Below are 13,669 nucleotides of genomic sequence, written 5' to 3' on the forward strand. Positions count from 1 at the left end.
TTTTGGTATTTTGAAACATGTTTTTAATAAGAACTGGATACCTCAGGGGAAAAAAGGGGCTGGGAGAGATCTCAACAGGTCATCTAGTCCAACCCCCTACTGAAGGGAGATCATTGCTGTCTAAACTATTTTATCCAAGTGTTTGTCAAACCTGCTCTTAAAAACTTTCAAACATGGACATAATCTTAGATCTTCCAGCCTTCTCTTATATCACATTTTCTCTGGTGAGCAGAAATTTTCTAATTTGACCACATCTTCCTTGACATATGGTGTGCAAACTTGGACAGCAGTAATCAAGCCTCATCAGTGCTGAGTAGGACAGAAGAATTGCTTCTGTAGACATGCAAGGGAAAGTTCTTTTAAATGTTGAAGTACTGTGAGTTGAATTTACAGATTTTTTAACTATAGGGACATATTTCATGTTACTACTTCTTAATGAGTTTTTGAATAGTATACTAAATATTTCTGAGGATGACTGCATGGGATGTTCTTGCTATTGTATGTGTTTTTGGAAATGGTGCAAACACATCATTCTGTTTTTGGGATATTTAATCCTGCAAGTGGTTATACCTTTGACTCTAACACTGCAAACAGTTCAAGCTGATATTAAATGAGACTGCTTGTAGTAGCAGAAGTTAAGCATATGAAGAAGTATTTACAAAATTGGAATTTACAGTAATATCTGAATTTATTTGAACACAGTTTTCTGTAGGGGGGTTTTTCAGGCACATAATGTAACTGTTTTTATAGGAATATATTTTTCCCCCCTTATGTGCAGCAAATTATCTTGCATGAATATTAGTTGCACTTTTAAATCTTGCTGTGACTTTTTGCTCTGGTTTCTTTACCATCAGCATCTAGTAGTGAATCTTTCAATTCAAACTTTTTACAAAAGTCTGTGCAAGATAATGGCCTTCAATCATTTCTTTGAATTATTCTATTTATGCTTCATTGAAAACTGTAATGTTTTTGCAAGTTCCAAATCTATACCTTTTTTCAGTTCCCATGGTATCATCTTTGCTGATTTGTGACGTTGAAGATGAACATATATTCTTCCTGAATTAAAATGATGTTGAATAGCTGCTGGAAGGCCTGAAACATATACGTAAATTATCACTGTGGATACATTTCAGTGACTCTCATGGTGCCAAAAAATGTCCTATTTGCAAGGCCAGCAAATTAATCAGTGTTGTGTTGTTCCCCTTCAGTAGATTAGTCTTATGCTATAGTACATTTGATCTTGAAAAATATGAAAAAAACCTGATTTTATTTCTGTTTTTGTGATAACGCCAAATCTTTGTCATGCTTATTAACAGCTCTTGACACAACTCATTTTTCGTCAGAAAAAGTGTTTCAGTTGCTTATTTCCTTCAACCTCTTTCAACTCTAAGCATGTAGGATCAAATACCTTCATACATTAATGCTGGGTACTCCAATCACTGATCAAAATATTATTAATTAGCAGTAGTTAATACCATCTAGTTAAAATCATTACCTTAAGTTCTGAAAAATATCTTTATACCGAGCTGTATTATCTAATGACCTGCTCACCTTCTTGTATTCTAGTAAATCATGCTTTTCAGTGGTGTACAAATTGAAGAACTTTTTCTTTCATATCAGTGGCAGCTAATTTACTCATTAGTTGCTTTTCCTAATGGTTGCACAGACTAGATCTTTCAAGTGTTTATGTACTTATAAGTACTTCTGAGTAATAGAACTGAAAAACTTGGATTAAAAATCCTAGAATCTCTCCGGTCCATGTTGGATGCACTCTTCTTAAGAATGTATATAATTTTTCACAGCTATGTCCTTTCATTACCCCTAATTGCATAACTTTGCATCTACACCTCAGTTTTGCTCCTTGGAGTGAAATGTGTTGGGTGTCTATATGTTTTGAGTGAAACTGGTGGATCAGAGAAGGCAGGCTTGGCAGCTCCTTGTCTTCAAATTATGGCAAAAGGGAACAACTTTCATGGGATGGTTGGTTTGGTTTTTTTTAAAGCTGTCCCATCCCTGAGCTATATGTAGGTATTTCATGCACTATCTTCTCTTTTTTCAAGTATTTATTTCATTTGCTGTAGGGACCTGATTTAAAATCTGAAATATTTCAAGGAAATTTTAAAAAAATAATTTGTTTCAAATATTTTCTTAAGCAAAATTACATTCCAAATGAAGATTTATGCCAAGTCAAATAGTCCCTGGAAATAGTATTTTTAAATCTAGAAAATTAAATTTAAATATTAGGGGTGTGAAATACAAGAGTGATTTCAATCCTGCCTTCACCTAAATGTATGTGCAGACACAACTAGGAAATAACTATTGGCAGGGTCTGTACAGTGCCACAAAATGAATATTTGCCTTTTTTTGGCATAATTGTGGCTCCACCTTTCCTCATCTTCACAGATTTAATAGACACTAGGGCTGAAAGGACCTTGACAGATCATCAAGTCCAGCCCCCTGCCTCAGGGGAGGAAGTCAGCTAGGGTCAAAGGATCCCAGCAAGATAAGTGCCCAAACGTTTCTTAAGAGTCCAGAATAGGCTCCTGTACCACCTCTGGAGGGAGTCTATTCCAGGTCTTGGGGGCTCGAACAATAAAGAAATTTTTCCTTATGTCCAGCCTAAAACGGTTTTGGAGGAGTTTGTGACCACTGGTCCTTGTCACCCCTTGGGGTGCTCTGGTGAACAGACATTCCCCAAGGCCCTGATGCACACCCGTTATGTACTTATAGGCTACCACCAGGTCCCCCCTGAGCCTGTACTTTTCCAGGCTGAAGAGTCCCATGGCTCTCAGCTTCTCATCATAAGGCCTGTTCTCCTGCTGATCATATGCGTGGTTCTCTGGACTCTCAAACTTCTCCACATCCTTGAATTGTGGAGCCCAGAATTGAATGCAGTCATCCAGCTGCGGCTTCACCAAGGCCAAGTACAGCGGGAGGGTGACATCCTCAGATTTACTTGAAGCAAGTGAATTTCTATGGATGCAAGCCAGAGTTTTGTTCACTTTATGAGCTGACACATCATGTTGGTGGCTCATGTTCATCTTGTGGTCAGTCATGACTCCTAAATTTCTTTCAGCTGTGATGCTAGCAAGCATAGTGCTGTTGAGCCTATAAACATGCTGTGGATTTTTTTTTTCCCCCCAAGGTGGAGTACCTTGCATTTTTTGGTATTGAACATCATCAAGTTTATATCCGCCCACTTTCTAAGCCTATCCAAGTCAGCCTGGGTCATCAGCTTATCCCCAGGTGTAGACGCTCTGCCCCAAAGTTTAGTGTCATTGGTGATCTTGCATGATGACACCAAGCTTGGTGGAGTTGCAGCCATTCTACAAGGGGACGAGTTGGGATCCAGAATGACTTTGATAAACTGGATAAATGGTCCAAAAATCAAATGAATAAAATTAAGCAAGGACAAATGCAAAGTCCTACACTTTGGAGGGAACCGTCACATGCACAAATACAGACTGAGGAATGACTGGCTAGGGTATAGTACTGCAGAAAAATACCTGCACGTTAAGATGGATTTGAGGCAAGTCTGCTTTTCTTTGGGGGGAAAAAAGTGGGGGGCAATAGTAGGAATATCACTTGCAAATGAGGAAATGATTCTTCCACTCTAGTCAGCACTGACAAGGCCTCACCTGGAGTGTACTGTGTCCAGTTTGGGGCCTACACTTCAACAAGGATGTGGACAGATTGAAGGGAGTTCAACAGAGATTAACAAAAATTATTAGAGGGCTGGTAAACGTGATTTATGAGGAAAGCCTGAAAGAACTTGGATTATTTAGTCTGGAGAAGAGAAGACTGAGAGGGCATTTGATAAGTCTTCAAATACCTGAAGAGTGGTTCTATAGACAATGGAGATGCTCCAGTCACAAAGAGCAGGGTTAAGAGCAATGGTCTCAAATTGCAGGAGAATTTAGGTTTAATATTAGGAAGAACTTTCTCACTAAGAGGGTGATTAAGAATTGGAACAGGTTATCTAGAGAGGTTGTGGGATCTCCATCCTTAAAGATCTCGAAGAGCAGGCTAGACAAACACCTGAATGGGACGATTTACACACAGATTATCCTGTCTTTAACACTGAACTAAATCACCTCCTGCGGTCCCTTCCATCTTTCTTTTTGATGATGGGTAAATCTTCTGATGCTGTTGATTTGTTTGTGCTTGAATATCAAGAAACTGCTGTTTCCGTTATTCTTCTGGTTACTTAAAGCTCGTTGTTCTCTATTTCCTCCTTTCATTTCCAGTGACATTCTTAGATTTACCCCCCCTTTTTCCATTTTGCCTAGGAAATACCTTAAATTTGTCCTTGTACTTTTCTCTTGTTTATCAGGAGAGAACCTATTCCTTTGACCTATTCCTAACTTCAGACTACTGATCTGTAGAACAGTCCCAACTTTAACTTTTCTATCACACAATTCCTGTTCTGAACCTTTTTTTTTTTTCATTTGCTTAATCTATTGATTTTTTTTAACCATCAGTTTCCACTTAGTGAATGATACAAACATTTGTTCAAAAGCTGAAAATATTCATTGTGCTGTTATCAACGGAAAGATGTTAGAAAGGTTAATTCTTTCTTCTCCCAGTACAGGTTCTTAATACTCTGAGTGTATTTTTCTGACCTGTTCTCCTGTGTTGTATTTTGTTCCCCCTGAATTTAAAGGATGAAAATGCAGCTTCTGTCCCAGAAACTTCTGAGGAAATAAAAAGACCAGATAATGCCATCCAAGTAAGTTAAATTGTTCAAATTTCTGTTCACTGGTCTATTCCTTTCCCTTCTGAGTTTCAAGTTTGTGGCATGTTTTTGGCCCTTTTTTAGAATAAGCGAGAAATACTGAGAAGACTGAATCAAAATCTTAAAGCCCAGGAGGATGCAAAAGTCAAAAAGGAGCCTCAAGACATCTGTGCAACAGAGGTGACTGAAGATAGTAAGGAACAGCATGAAGTAAAATATCCAGGGGATCGCAAGAAATGGCAACCAGAGGCAGCTGAGTTAGTGGTTCCTCTAGCAGAACTAACAATGGAAGAAACATTGTCTGGGACAGAAAGTAAGCACACTTTCTTGTTTAAAAGGTTTAGCCATCATTGTACCAATCTGCTATGCGTAGTGTCAGAACAAGAAGTGCTCTATAATTATAACTCTTCATTATCTAAGCCAGGAATTGGCAATTTATGGCCTATGGGCTGGATCTGGCTGGCAAAGACAGTACATTAGCAACAATTTGGCATCAGGTTGGCACTGGTCAGGGGGTGGGCAGGAGAGAAATCAGCAGTGGCTGGGTCAGAAGTAGTAGGCTTTGAGCCTTTGGATCGAGCTCCATAAAAGCAGTCTGCTGCTCCTGAAAGGTTTCTGACCGCTAGTCTAAACAGCAGTAAACACTGTCTTTGTAGTTAATGCTGCTTTTTTGTCTGTGCTCTTTAAAAAATTGTAGGTGGTTATGTTCTATTTTTACAATTAATATACAAATCACATGATTGAATATTCCTAGCAAGTCAGCTGTGAAGGGGTTAATTTAGGTTAAGGCTATATAAAGTTATTTGGATATACTCCCACTGCAAACAGCTTTATTTAAAAGAAGGAAAAACACATATGGCATTTGAAGCTTAAAAGTAACACTTTAATAATTTCCCTTATTCTTTTTCACTTTTAGCTAGGATTAAACATCCTTGCTGAAAAAGAGAGAATCAGTGTGGCTGGTGTGTTGCTAAAATCTAAAGCAGTTAGTTTTAAAATGAGATGTTAATTCCATAGGGGGAAAAAAAGAATCTGCAGAGCAGAGTTACATTTCCCAAATTTACAAAATGCTTTTAGCACTGAAATGAACCCTTTTAAATGCTTTTTTTATGAAAAATGATCAGGGATCCCACCAAGCATTCCTGAGGCTGGGAGCTGTCACCCGATGGGGCTCCCAGTCTTGGGGGTGCAGTCTGCTGCTGGGAGCTGTAGCCTAGCCACATGTTCAGTTACCGGTGTGATAAGAACCAGCCACAAAGTTATTACACATTTTATGTATAAACTTTGTGCTTATTCCTTTTTTATCATGCCATTAATTGCATTAATGTGTGGCTGGGTAACAGCTTAATCAGTGATTACACTTAAGATGTGATTAACCAGTTAATGTGTACCAACGGAGTGTGGCAGGCCAGTAGGGGGCGCTCCTGCGTTGAGCCGCCCACCTCCCTGCGCCCGCCCACCTTCCAGGCTCCGAGTGCTTCCCTTGGGGTGCCTCACATCTGGCCGACCCCTTCCCTGGAGCACACCCGCTAGCCTGGGGTTCCCGCTGCCACCATCCAAGGCTCTGGACTCAATTCTGGCTCTGCGCACCTTGGAGAACACAGGCCTGATCGTCCAATGGGTACTAGACCCAATACAAGCACTTGGGGCACTTCCCCAAGTCAGGGGCTTATTAGGAAAGTCTCCCTTAGTCCGCAGACCTAAGGGGCCTGCTCGGCATAATTTAGACCCACCCCTCAATAAGTCTCCCACACCGGTCACAAAGAAGAACTTTATTGATTACAGGGGGTAGGGTGGAAACAGGGTAAAAGGTAGAGCAGTATCATAGAAATATCAGAGGAATATCAGAGGAATCCCATAGAGCAAACCAGGGTGGCTGATGGTAGCCTTTTTAAACACGCATCTGAGTTACTGTAAGCTAAATATCTAGTCTGATCTCGAGCAGCTTACTCACTCGCATCATCTGGAGGTTGGAGTTTTCCTCTGGAGGCAGGTCACTCTTAGAGCATGCAGTTATGAGGAGAGAGCCTGTTTCAGATGGTGAAGCTCCTCTCCCAGTTTCAGATTCACCTGGATGACGGCATGGCTAATGGCTCCCCTTCTTCCTGGACCGGGCCCTTAAATAACCTCTCTGACCTCAGCAGCCCGGTCCAATCGAAGCTGCCAATACTGGCCACAAGCCAGCCAATCTACCAAGCATCCCTGGCTACCTGGGCTTTCCCCCCTGCCCAGGTGACCAGAGTATCTGCCTCCCAGGCCCCAGGCTTTTGTCATGCAGACCAGGGAGGGGGATCCCCGCCCTGAGGGATTCAACACCAGCCTCTCAGGCTGGCAGAGACAGGTCTCTGGAGAGGGGCACCAACGGTGACATTTCTGCCACACAGACTAAGGGCACATCCCCACATGCAGGGACATGCGCTTGTAGTGGCAAAAATAGTAGCAGCACAGATTTCCACCATTACTTTTTGCTGTTCTTGCATATGTGCTTTGGTGCAGGGCAAAATGCCCCGCTTGAGGCAAACTGCCCTCTCTTCACTTCTTCCAGCTCCAGGTGTGCTGGAGGAGCTGGGGCAGAACTAAAGGAGGGGAGGCACTACTGGCTGGCAGAGCCAGAACAGCCAGAACATCTCTCTAGAGCAGAGGTTGTCAACCGGGGGTACTTTGAAAAGTCACAGGGGGTACATGGGGACAGAGCGCTGCCACCCTGCACCACTGTCTCACAGGAGCAGGGCCTGGGTGGCATGAAAGCAGGGCCACACAGACACAACACTGCCGCCACTTGCCACCCTATGTTCCCTCTAAGGAGCAGCGGTCCGTGAGCGTGCTGCCTCGGTCCGTGAGCGCACCGCCTCAGTCCAGTGTGGGACACTTACTGAAGGGGACCAGGGGCTGGGGCCAGGGGCTGAAGGCTGTGGGCCGGTGGCTGGGACCAGGGGCGGGGGCCGGGGGCTGTGCTCCCTGGCCCTGATGCCACGTGCCTCCTTGCTCCCTGAGGTGATGCGGGGGAGCGGAGCAGTGTACCAGAGCCGTCGGAGCCTCACTGGGGCAGGTTAGCGGCTCCTCCCCAAGGTGAGGCAAGGCAGGGATGGAGGCTGGGGCAGGGGGCTGGCACAAGCTTTGCCAGCTGCAAGGAAGTGCTCCATTCCCCAGCCCTGATGCGGAGGAGCAGAGTACTTCCCCAGAGCTGGGGAGCCTGCGCCAGGCTCCTGCCTCAGCCTCTCCTGGTGCATGGTCTTCAAAAGGCTGTGCTCAGCCACGCTTCTAGTTGTGCGCAGCTGTGCACGCACGCACCTTAGAGGGAACCTTGTTGCCACCCCCCCTGCTCTGCATCTGGCTGCTCACCACCCCCTCCCTCGGGGGTACACTTATTAAAAAGGGTGGTGCTGGGGGTACACATATTTAAAAAGGTTGAAAGCCCCTGCTCTAGAGGACCAAGCCTCTGTCTGCTGGCATGCACTTGTATGGCTTGCTCTGCACCACTTTTTCACAGCATTTTTTGTTTGTTTGTTTTTGTTTTTTGCTACCAGGATTTTCTGGCTGCCAATTTTGCCCCTGTGCTGCAGATCTGCAGCACAGAGCACATTTTAACATGCCAGTCATGCAGTTTGTGGCATCACAAAGAGGTTTGCAGGGCCACTAACTCCACATGCCTACACGTCCATCTGGCCAGAGATAGCAAAAATGGACAACAAAGGAAGTTAGAATGGCAGGAAATATTTGTATTAACCCCATTCTTTCTCATCAGGTAGGTTGCTAGGGATGTGAAGTAAGTTCCTAGCTAGTATGAAATCAAGATCAATACAAGCAGTGAAAATGAAACCACTGTTTTCTCTGTGGTTGACATGCAGTACTTCAGCTGTTGACAAAACAGCTCGTTCTCCTGATCTTTTTGTTTTTTCATAGTGGCTTTTGCTACTGAAGACAGGAAATTACAGTGGGATCTGCTAAAACTAAGGCCCTAGAGTGAAATTCTTTAGATTGTTGGATTTGCTGCAGGGATGAGGGAGTACCTTTTGTCATTTATTGTGTTGTAATGGTGAAAAAACCAAAAAGATAAGTAGTATATGCAGCTTGTATGATTTCCCTTCATCTTTGTTTTGTCAGAATATGAACAAAGCAAATGTTAAACATACTTGTTTTTCATATTTCCCATCAGAGTGTACTGTGGGGGAGGTAATTAAACTAGATATTGGTGAGCACCACCGGAAGCATTGGGGCAAAAGTCCTACAGATTCAGTTTTGAAAGTACTGGGAGAAGCAGAGCTACAGCTTCAGACTGATGTAATGGAGGAAATAAGTATCACAAATGGTAAGCAAGAATCGGTGATTTTCTGAACTGCAAGGCTGCAAAATAACTTTTCATAGACTGATATTTTGGAATTGGAGAAACATTTTTTCCTTATACAGTACATCACATTTTGCCTCAACTTGTTTCTGAAGGAATATTTTTAGTTGGGCAAAACTTTCTTGTCTCCAGTTAATAATGAGGGATTAGAAAAAGTGGAATAGTTTTCCAGTAAAGGACAAAACAAATAGAAATCAGTGTTTTAAAAACAATCACAGTACACTGTTTTAAACCTTCCGTTAAGTTGTTTAACCATTCTATCACTTTTTGATATCAACTTCTCTGAAGTCTTCCATTCCTGCTTGTTTCTGACCTGTTTCCAATGAGATAAAACACCTGTTTCACTCTTGCTTTTGTATCTTACTGCTTTTGAGGTTGGAACATAGAAATTATTAGGGCTTTGGCATGTCAATTGTTAATTCCTCTGCTGAGAATCTGAGACCCTTCACTGTGGTGTCCTAGCAAAAACCTACATCAGTGTTGTTGCACTTGAATTTTTTATTACATGTGTAATCCTATGCTTTAAAATTTAAATGGACTGTTATCTTGTAAATGGTATTTTTCTATATTACAATAAATGTCTAAAGAAAAAACTTCATATTTTCAACTCAGTCTTTTGCAGTGTTGTTAGGTTTACCCTTATCAAAATATCAGCAGTATTACTTAGCTGAGTAAGCATAACAGTCATATCTTATAGTCTAAGTAAGCTTGAGTCAGTTTGCAGTTACGTCACTTTGTTTTATTTTTAGTTTTAAATCAGGCACACGTGCAACCTTTCATGCATCAAACAGTTATACTCTTGTAGGTAAAAATAGAACAATTCTTGGTGAAATCCAGCAACATACTGTGCACACTATCTGGTTTATTAGTCCTAAACAAAGAAACTTAAAAGATACTAGAAAACTGCTTCAGTTATAGCAAGTATAATGAGTTAATTTTGTTAGAACAGAGTAAATGCATCTTTTTACTTAAAAAAGGGTCTTAAATGTGGTGGTTTCCCCTGTATTAGTGCCAGTGCTTGCCTGTGTATGGAGACTTAGCTTAATTTATTGGCTTTACAATTTGCTGTTTACCAGATTGAAACTTGTGCCAAACCAGGTATAACTCTCTGAGGTTTGTTTGTTTGTTTTTTTAAACTGTACAGTAAATTTTGTATTTGAAACTGTAGAAATATCTGAAGAGGAAACTTCTCAACCTTTAACAGTAAAAGAGCAAACTGCTTCTCCTATTGAAGAGAAATCTTCAGAACCAGTTGTTGTCACTGAGTCTGAAAGTACGATACCTGAGGAGTCGCAGACATCTGGAACCACCCTGTCCCTGCCTGCTGTGCTGGATGGTATGAGTTTTCATTAATACTATTTAGGGTTAAAGAATTAATAATGGTGTAACTCTGGGTTCCTTTTTAAAAAGAAGAATTTGCCAGAATTTTGATATGATATCATTATAGGTTACAAATGGAATATGTTAAATGTCAAAACTCTGTTTGATTTGTTATGTTGTGTGACTGTCTGTGGAACAAGGAGATGCCAAGCTTTTTCACTGAAGAGGCATCTGCATATTTTCCAATTCTGAACGGGGAACATTGGTGCTGCTGAGTTTTCAGGAAACCAGTGCTCTTTGTGGCTGTGAGAATTAATAGTGGGTTCTATAAGGAGGCAGAGCTGCCATCATAACATCCTTCTGTTAAACCCAGAGACTGCATCCACATGAGTGCAGAGATTTGTTTCCCCGGGGACAAGAAGCAGCAGCATAACTTGTGCCACTGCTACTTGTCCCTGGGAATACCTGTGCCACATGTGCTCTGGCTCATAGGTTATCATGGGTGGGGTAAGGGAGGCTGGGGCCAGCAACCATGCCCCAGCAGCCTCATCTGAGTCCTGGGAGCCTTGGGGAGCTGCAGCTGTGGTGATCCTGCCACTTGGAGCCTAGTCCGCCACTGGAGTGTGGCTCTGGGCAGCCAGGCTCTGGTTTTGGATGGCCCACGCTGCCCCTGCAGGCACTGCCCTGCTTTCTTCGCATGGGTATTTTTTGACCCCAGGATCTCCCAGGGTAAAAAAAACCCTGTACTTCTACCTTGCAGGGAACATGTGAATGCGCAGTATGCGGTGCCGCAGACAGGTCTGCAGCGCCACATACCTCAGGGTCGCGCTCATCTTTCTTTGCCACGTCCAGTTTTTAAAACTCCAAGGATCTAAATGTAACTATTTTAAGATGAGAGAGCTTTCCTTGAAGCTTCTCTTTTTTTTTTCAAGGAATGTATTTTACTTGATGCTCTTCAGTTGTGATTTTATTGAATTTAGAGCCTGATGATTTGGAAACAGAGTTGCTGGAAGAAATAGAAGGAAATAAAAAGCACAAAAGCAAAGAATTTCCCATCACTGTTAATGATGTGTGGATTAAAGAAAAAGAAGTGAAGGAGAATGGGTAATTATATTTTTTTCTTCTTTTCTTTAGTGCTGCCTGTAGTAGCATTAGAATCAGTAACTAGTTTTTCACTGATAACTAGATAGTTTACTTAAATATTATGTTTGGTTTTGGTTCCCCTGTTTGTCTTTGTCTTATTATGGTTAATTTTAATGGGTGGTTAATTTTTCAGTAGATGCATGTGTTAATTAATTTGATGTGGTTTCTTTTTCTGACTGTGGTATCCTGTCATAGGCCACAGAATGATTCTGCCTGTCAGCAAGAAAATGGCAGTGATGATACAGCTTCAGAGAGAGAAATGCTAGATAAAGTCCAACCACAGGATGAAGCTTCATTAGGTCAGTCAGTAGATCTTACTTTTTATTTATTTATTTAATTAGTAGCATTGATAGTAATTCCTTTTTCCTATAGGCTGCTTACAGGCATAACTACACCCCCCCCCTCCAAAAAAGCGCTTTATTTTGAACTTGGTGCACCCCCACGCTGAGCCCAATGCACACCCAGAAAAGGCATTGTTGTTTCCTAACCAATATTTTTGACCACCAAATTAAAACAGTAAAAATAAGTGAATCCAAAGTACGGTAATTAACTGGTATGTGGTTTTTTTTTAGTAAAATTGGGCTATATGAATGGAACCCCGTCTACCATCAGCTTTTGAGCCAAATAAGTTGCACAAGGACAGTCACTAGGCCAGATCCCAGGGTCAGCACTTAGACTGGGCCATGCACTGCCCCACCCCAGCCCCATGTACTCAGGTTGGGTGTGCAGCTGTTCAGCTCACCTGGCTTCACATGGGTCTGGAAAGTTTTGGATCCTTGGGGAGCCCTGCAGGCTTAGAGGATTGGAGGGGTTTTTTTTTAATGTACATAGATCTATAACATTATTTCTCTTATCATGCCAGAAACTTGTCTTGGTCATTCTATGCAACCTGAACCCTTTTTCCAGAGGGTGGCACAGCCCCACACCAGACCAACAGCCTCACCAATTTTGTCAGCTCAGTCTTCACTGGATGAGTCATTTCCACCTCGCTCTCGCTCTGTATCACCAGCCAAAAGTAAAGGCAAAAGTTCATTGTTGATTGGGCTTTCTACTGGCTTATTTGATGCAAACAATCCAAAGGCAAGTACCTAAAGCTTATTTTTATTGATAGACTAATGTTATCTTGGGGCTTGTTTGTATGAGAACCTCTACATCATGTATTTTCTCACATACTACAGGGCCACAAATCAGATATGCACCTTATTTTTTGGAAGGCAGAATGTAGAAAGATATTTTTCCCTGAGTCTTATGATATGGAGTAAGTCCTCCTAGAAACATAATCATAAAGGAAGTGTGGCACCCCAGGAGACAGTCTAGGGGAGACAGTTCTGGTATAGCAGGACAGTGACAAGGGTAGGCCCCAGACCCTTCAAGGGAAGCAACAAGACTGCTGCTGCTTTGCTGGAAGCAGCTATTTAAATAAGTTCCTGGAAATAATGAAGTATTGCTTGCACACCACACACCTGATAAGATGCTACAGACTGCAGTAGCTTGTTTGTCTTCAGTCCACTTAATGGCTCTTCAGCCAAAACCTACCTACCAACAGCTTTAAGAGAGTTAACACTGGACTCTTCCCCTGCTGCTTGCTCCTTCTGGGAGAAATGGCAGACATTTTGGCAGATGTTTCAGCACAGAGTTTCTTTGCCTCTTTCTTCCATGCTTCTATTCCAGTGATGTAAAATCTAAGACATACACCCCAGTTTCGGAAACCTGAATGTGGGGGAGGGGAGGAGAGAGGTATGTATCGTGTGCAAATAAATTCAGTAGCTTTTTCAGCAGAGGTGCCTACATAGTCAGCTCCCTTTGCCAGGTTGGTGTATTCTCATAGTACCTGGTTGCATTAAGAGAAACTGTGCAACATTGTGGGTAGGCACCTGTGTCCTGTGTTACTGTACAGCATATTATTTTGTGTGAAATTTTTGCTAGGTATTTCAGACCCTAGTATTCCTTGCTGAAAATATTTGGAGTATGAGTCCAATTTCTATGATTTCCTCTGATTTGGGGTGTTCTCTCTTAATCTGGCAAGATGTCCATTATTCTGACTATTAAAATCTCCATTCTGTTTGTCATTGAGCTTCTTTCAGTGCTGATTGTATTATCAGGGTGCTACTAGATTTTTTTTTTCT

At 42.0% G+C, this 13,669-nt stretch overlaps 1 protein-coding gene across 9 annotated transcripts in view; it reads left to right on the top strand.

Annotated features, from left to right (window-relative positions):
* The window catches only part of NEK1 (NIMA related kinase 1), an 89,608-nt gene that overhangs the window by 59,455 nt on the left and 16,484 nt on the right, over window positions 1–13,669 (top strand). For all 9 annotated transcript variants that reach the window (XM_019481401.2, XM_019481406.2, XM_019481407.2 and 6 more), the window contains 7 exons: window positions 4,664–4,729; window positions 4,820–5,048; window positions 8,892–9,044; window positions 10,249–10,416; window positions 11,381–11,504; window positions 11,739–11,842; window positions 12,406–12,623. In XM_019481401.2, coding sequence (XP_019336946.1) covers window positions 4,664–4,729; window positions 4,820–5,048; window positions 8,892–9,044; window positions 10,249–10,416; window positions 11,381–11,504; window positions 11,739–11,842; window positions 12,406–12,623 — 1,062 coding nt within the window. The remainder of the gene's footprint in view (window positions 1–4,663; window positions 4,730–4,819; window positions 5,049–8,891; window positions 9,045–10,248; window positions 10,417–11,380; window positions 11,505–11,738; window positions 11,843–12,405; window positions 12,624–13,669) is intronic.

The sequence above is a fragment of the Alligator mississippiensis genome, chromosome 2 (genome assembly GCF_030867095.1).
Source record: "Alligator mississippiensis isolate rAllMis1 chromosome 2, rAllMis1, whole genome shotgun sequence".
NCBI lineage: Eukaryota > Metazoa > Chordata > Crocodylia > Alligatoridae > Alligator > Alligator mississippiensis.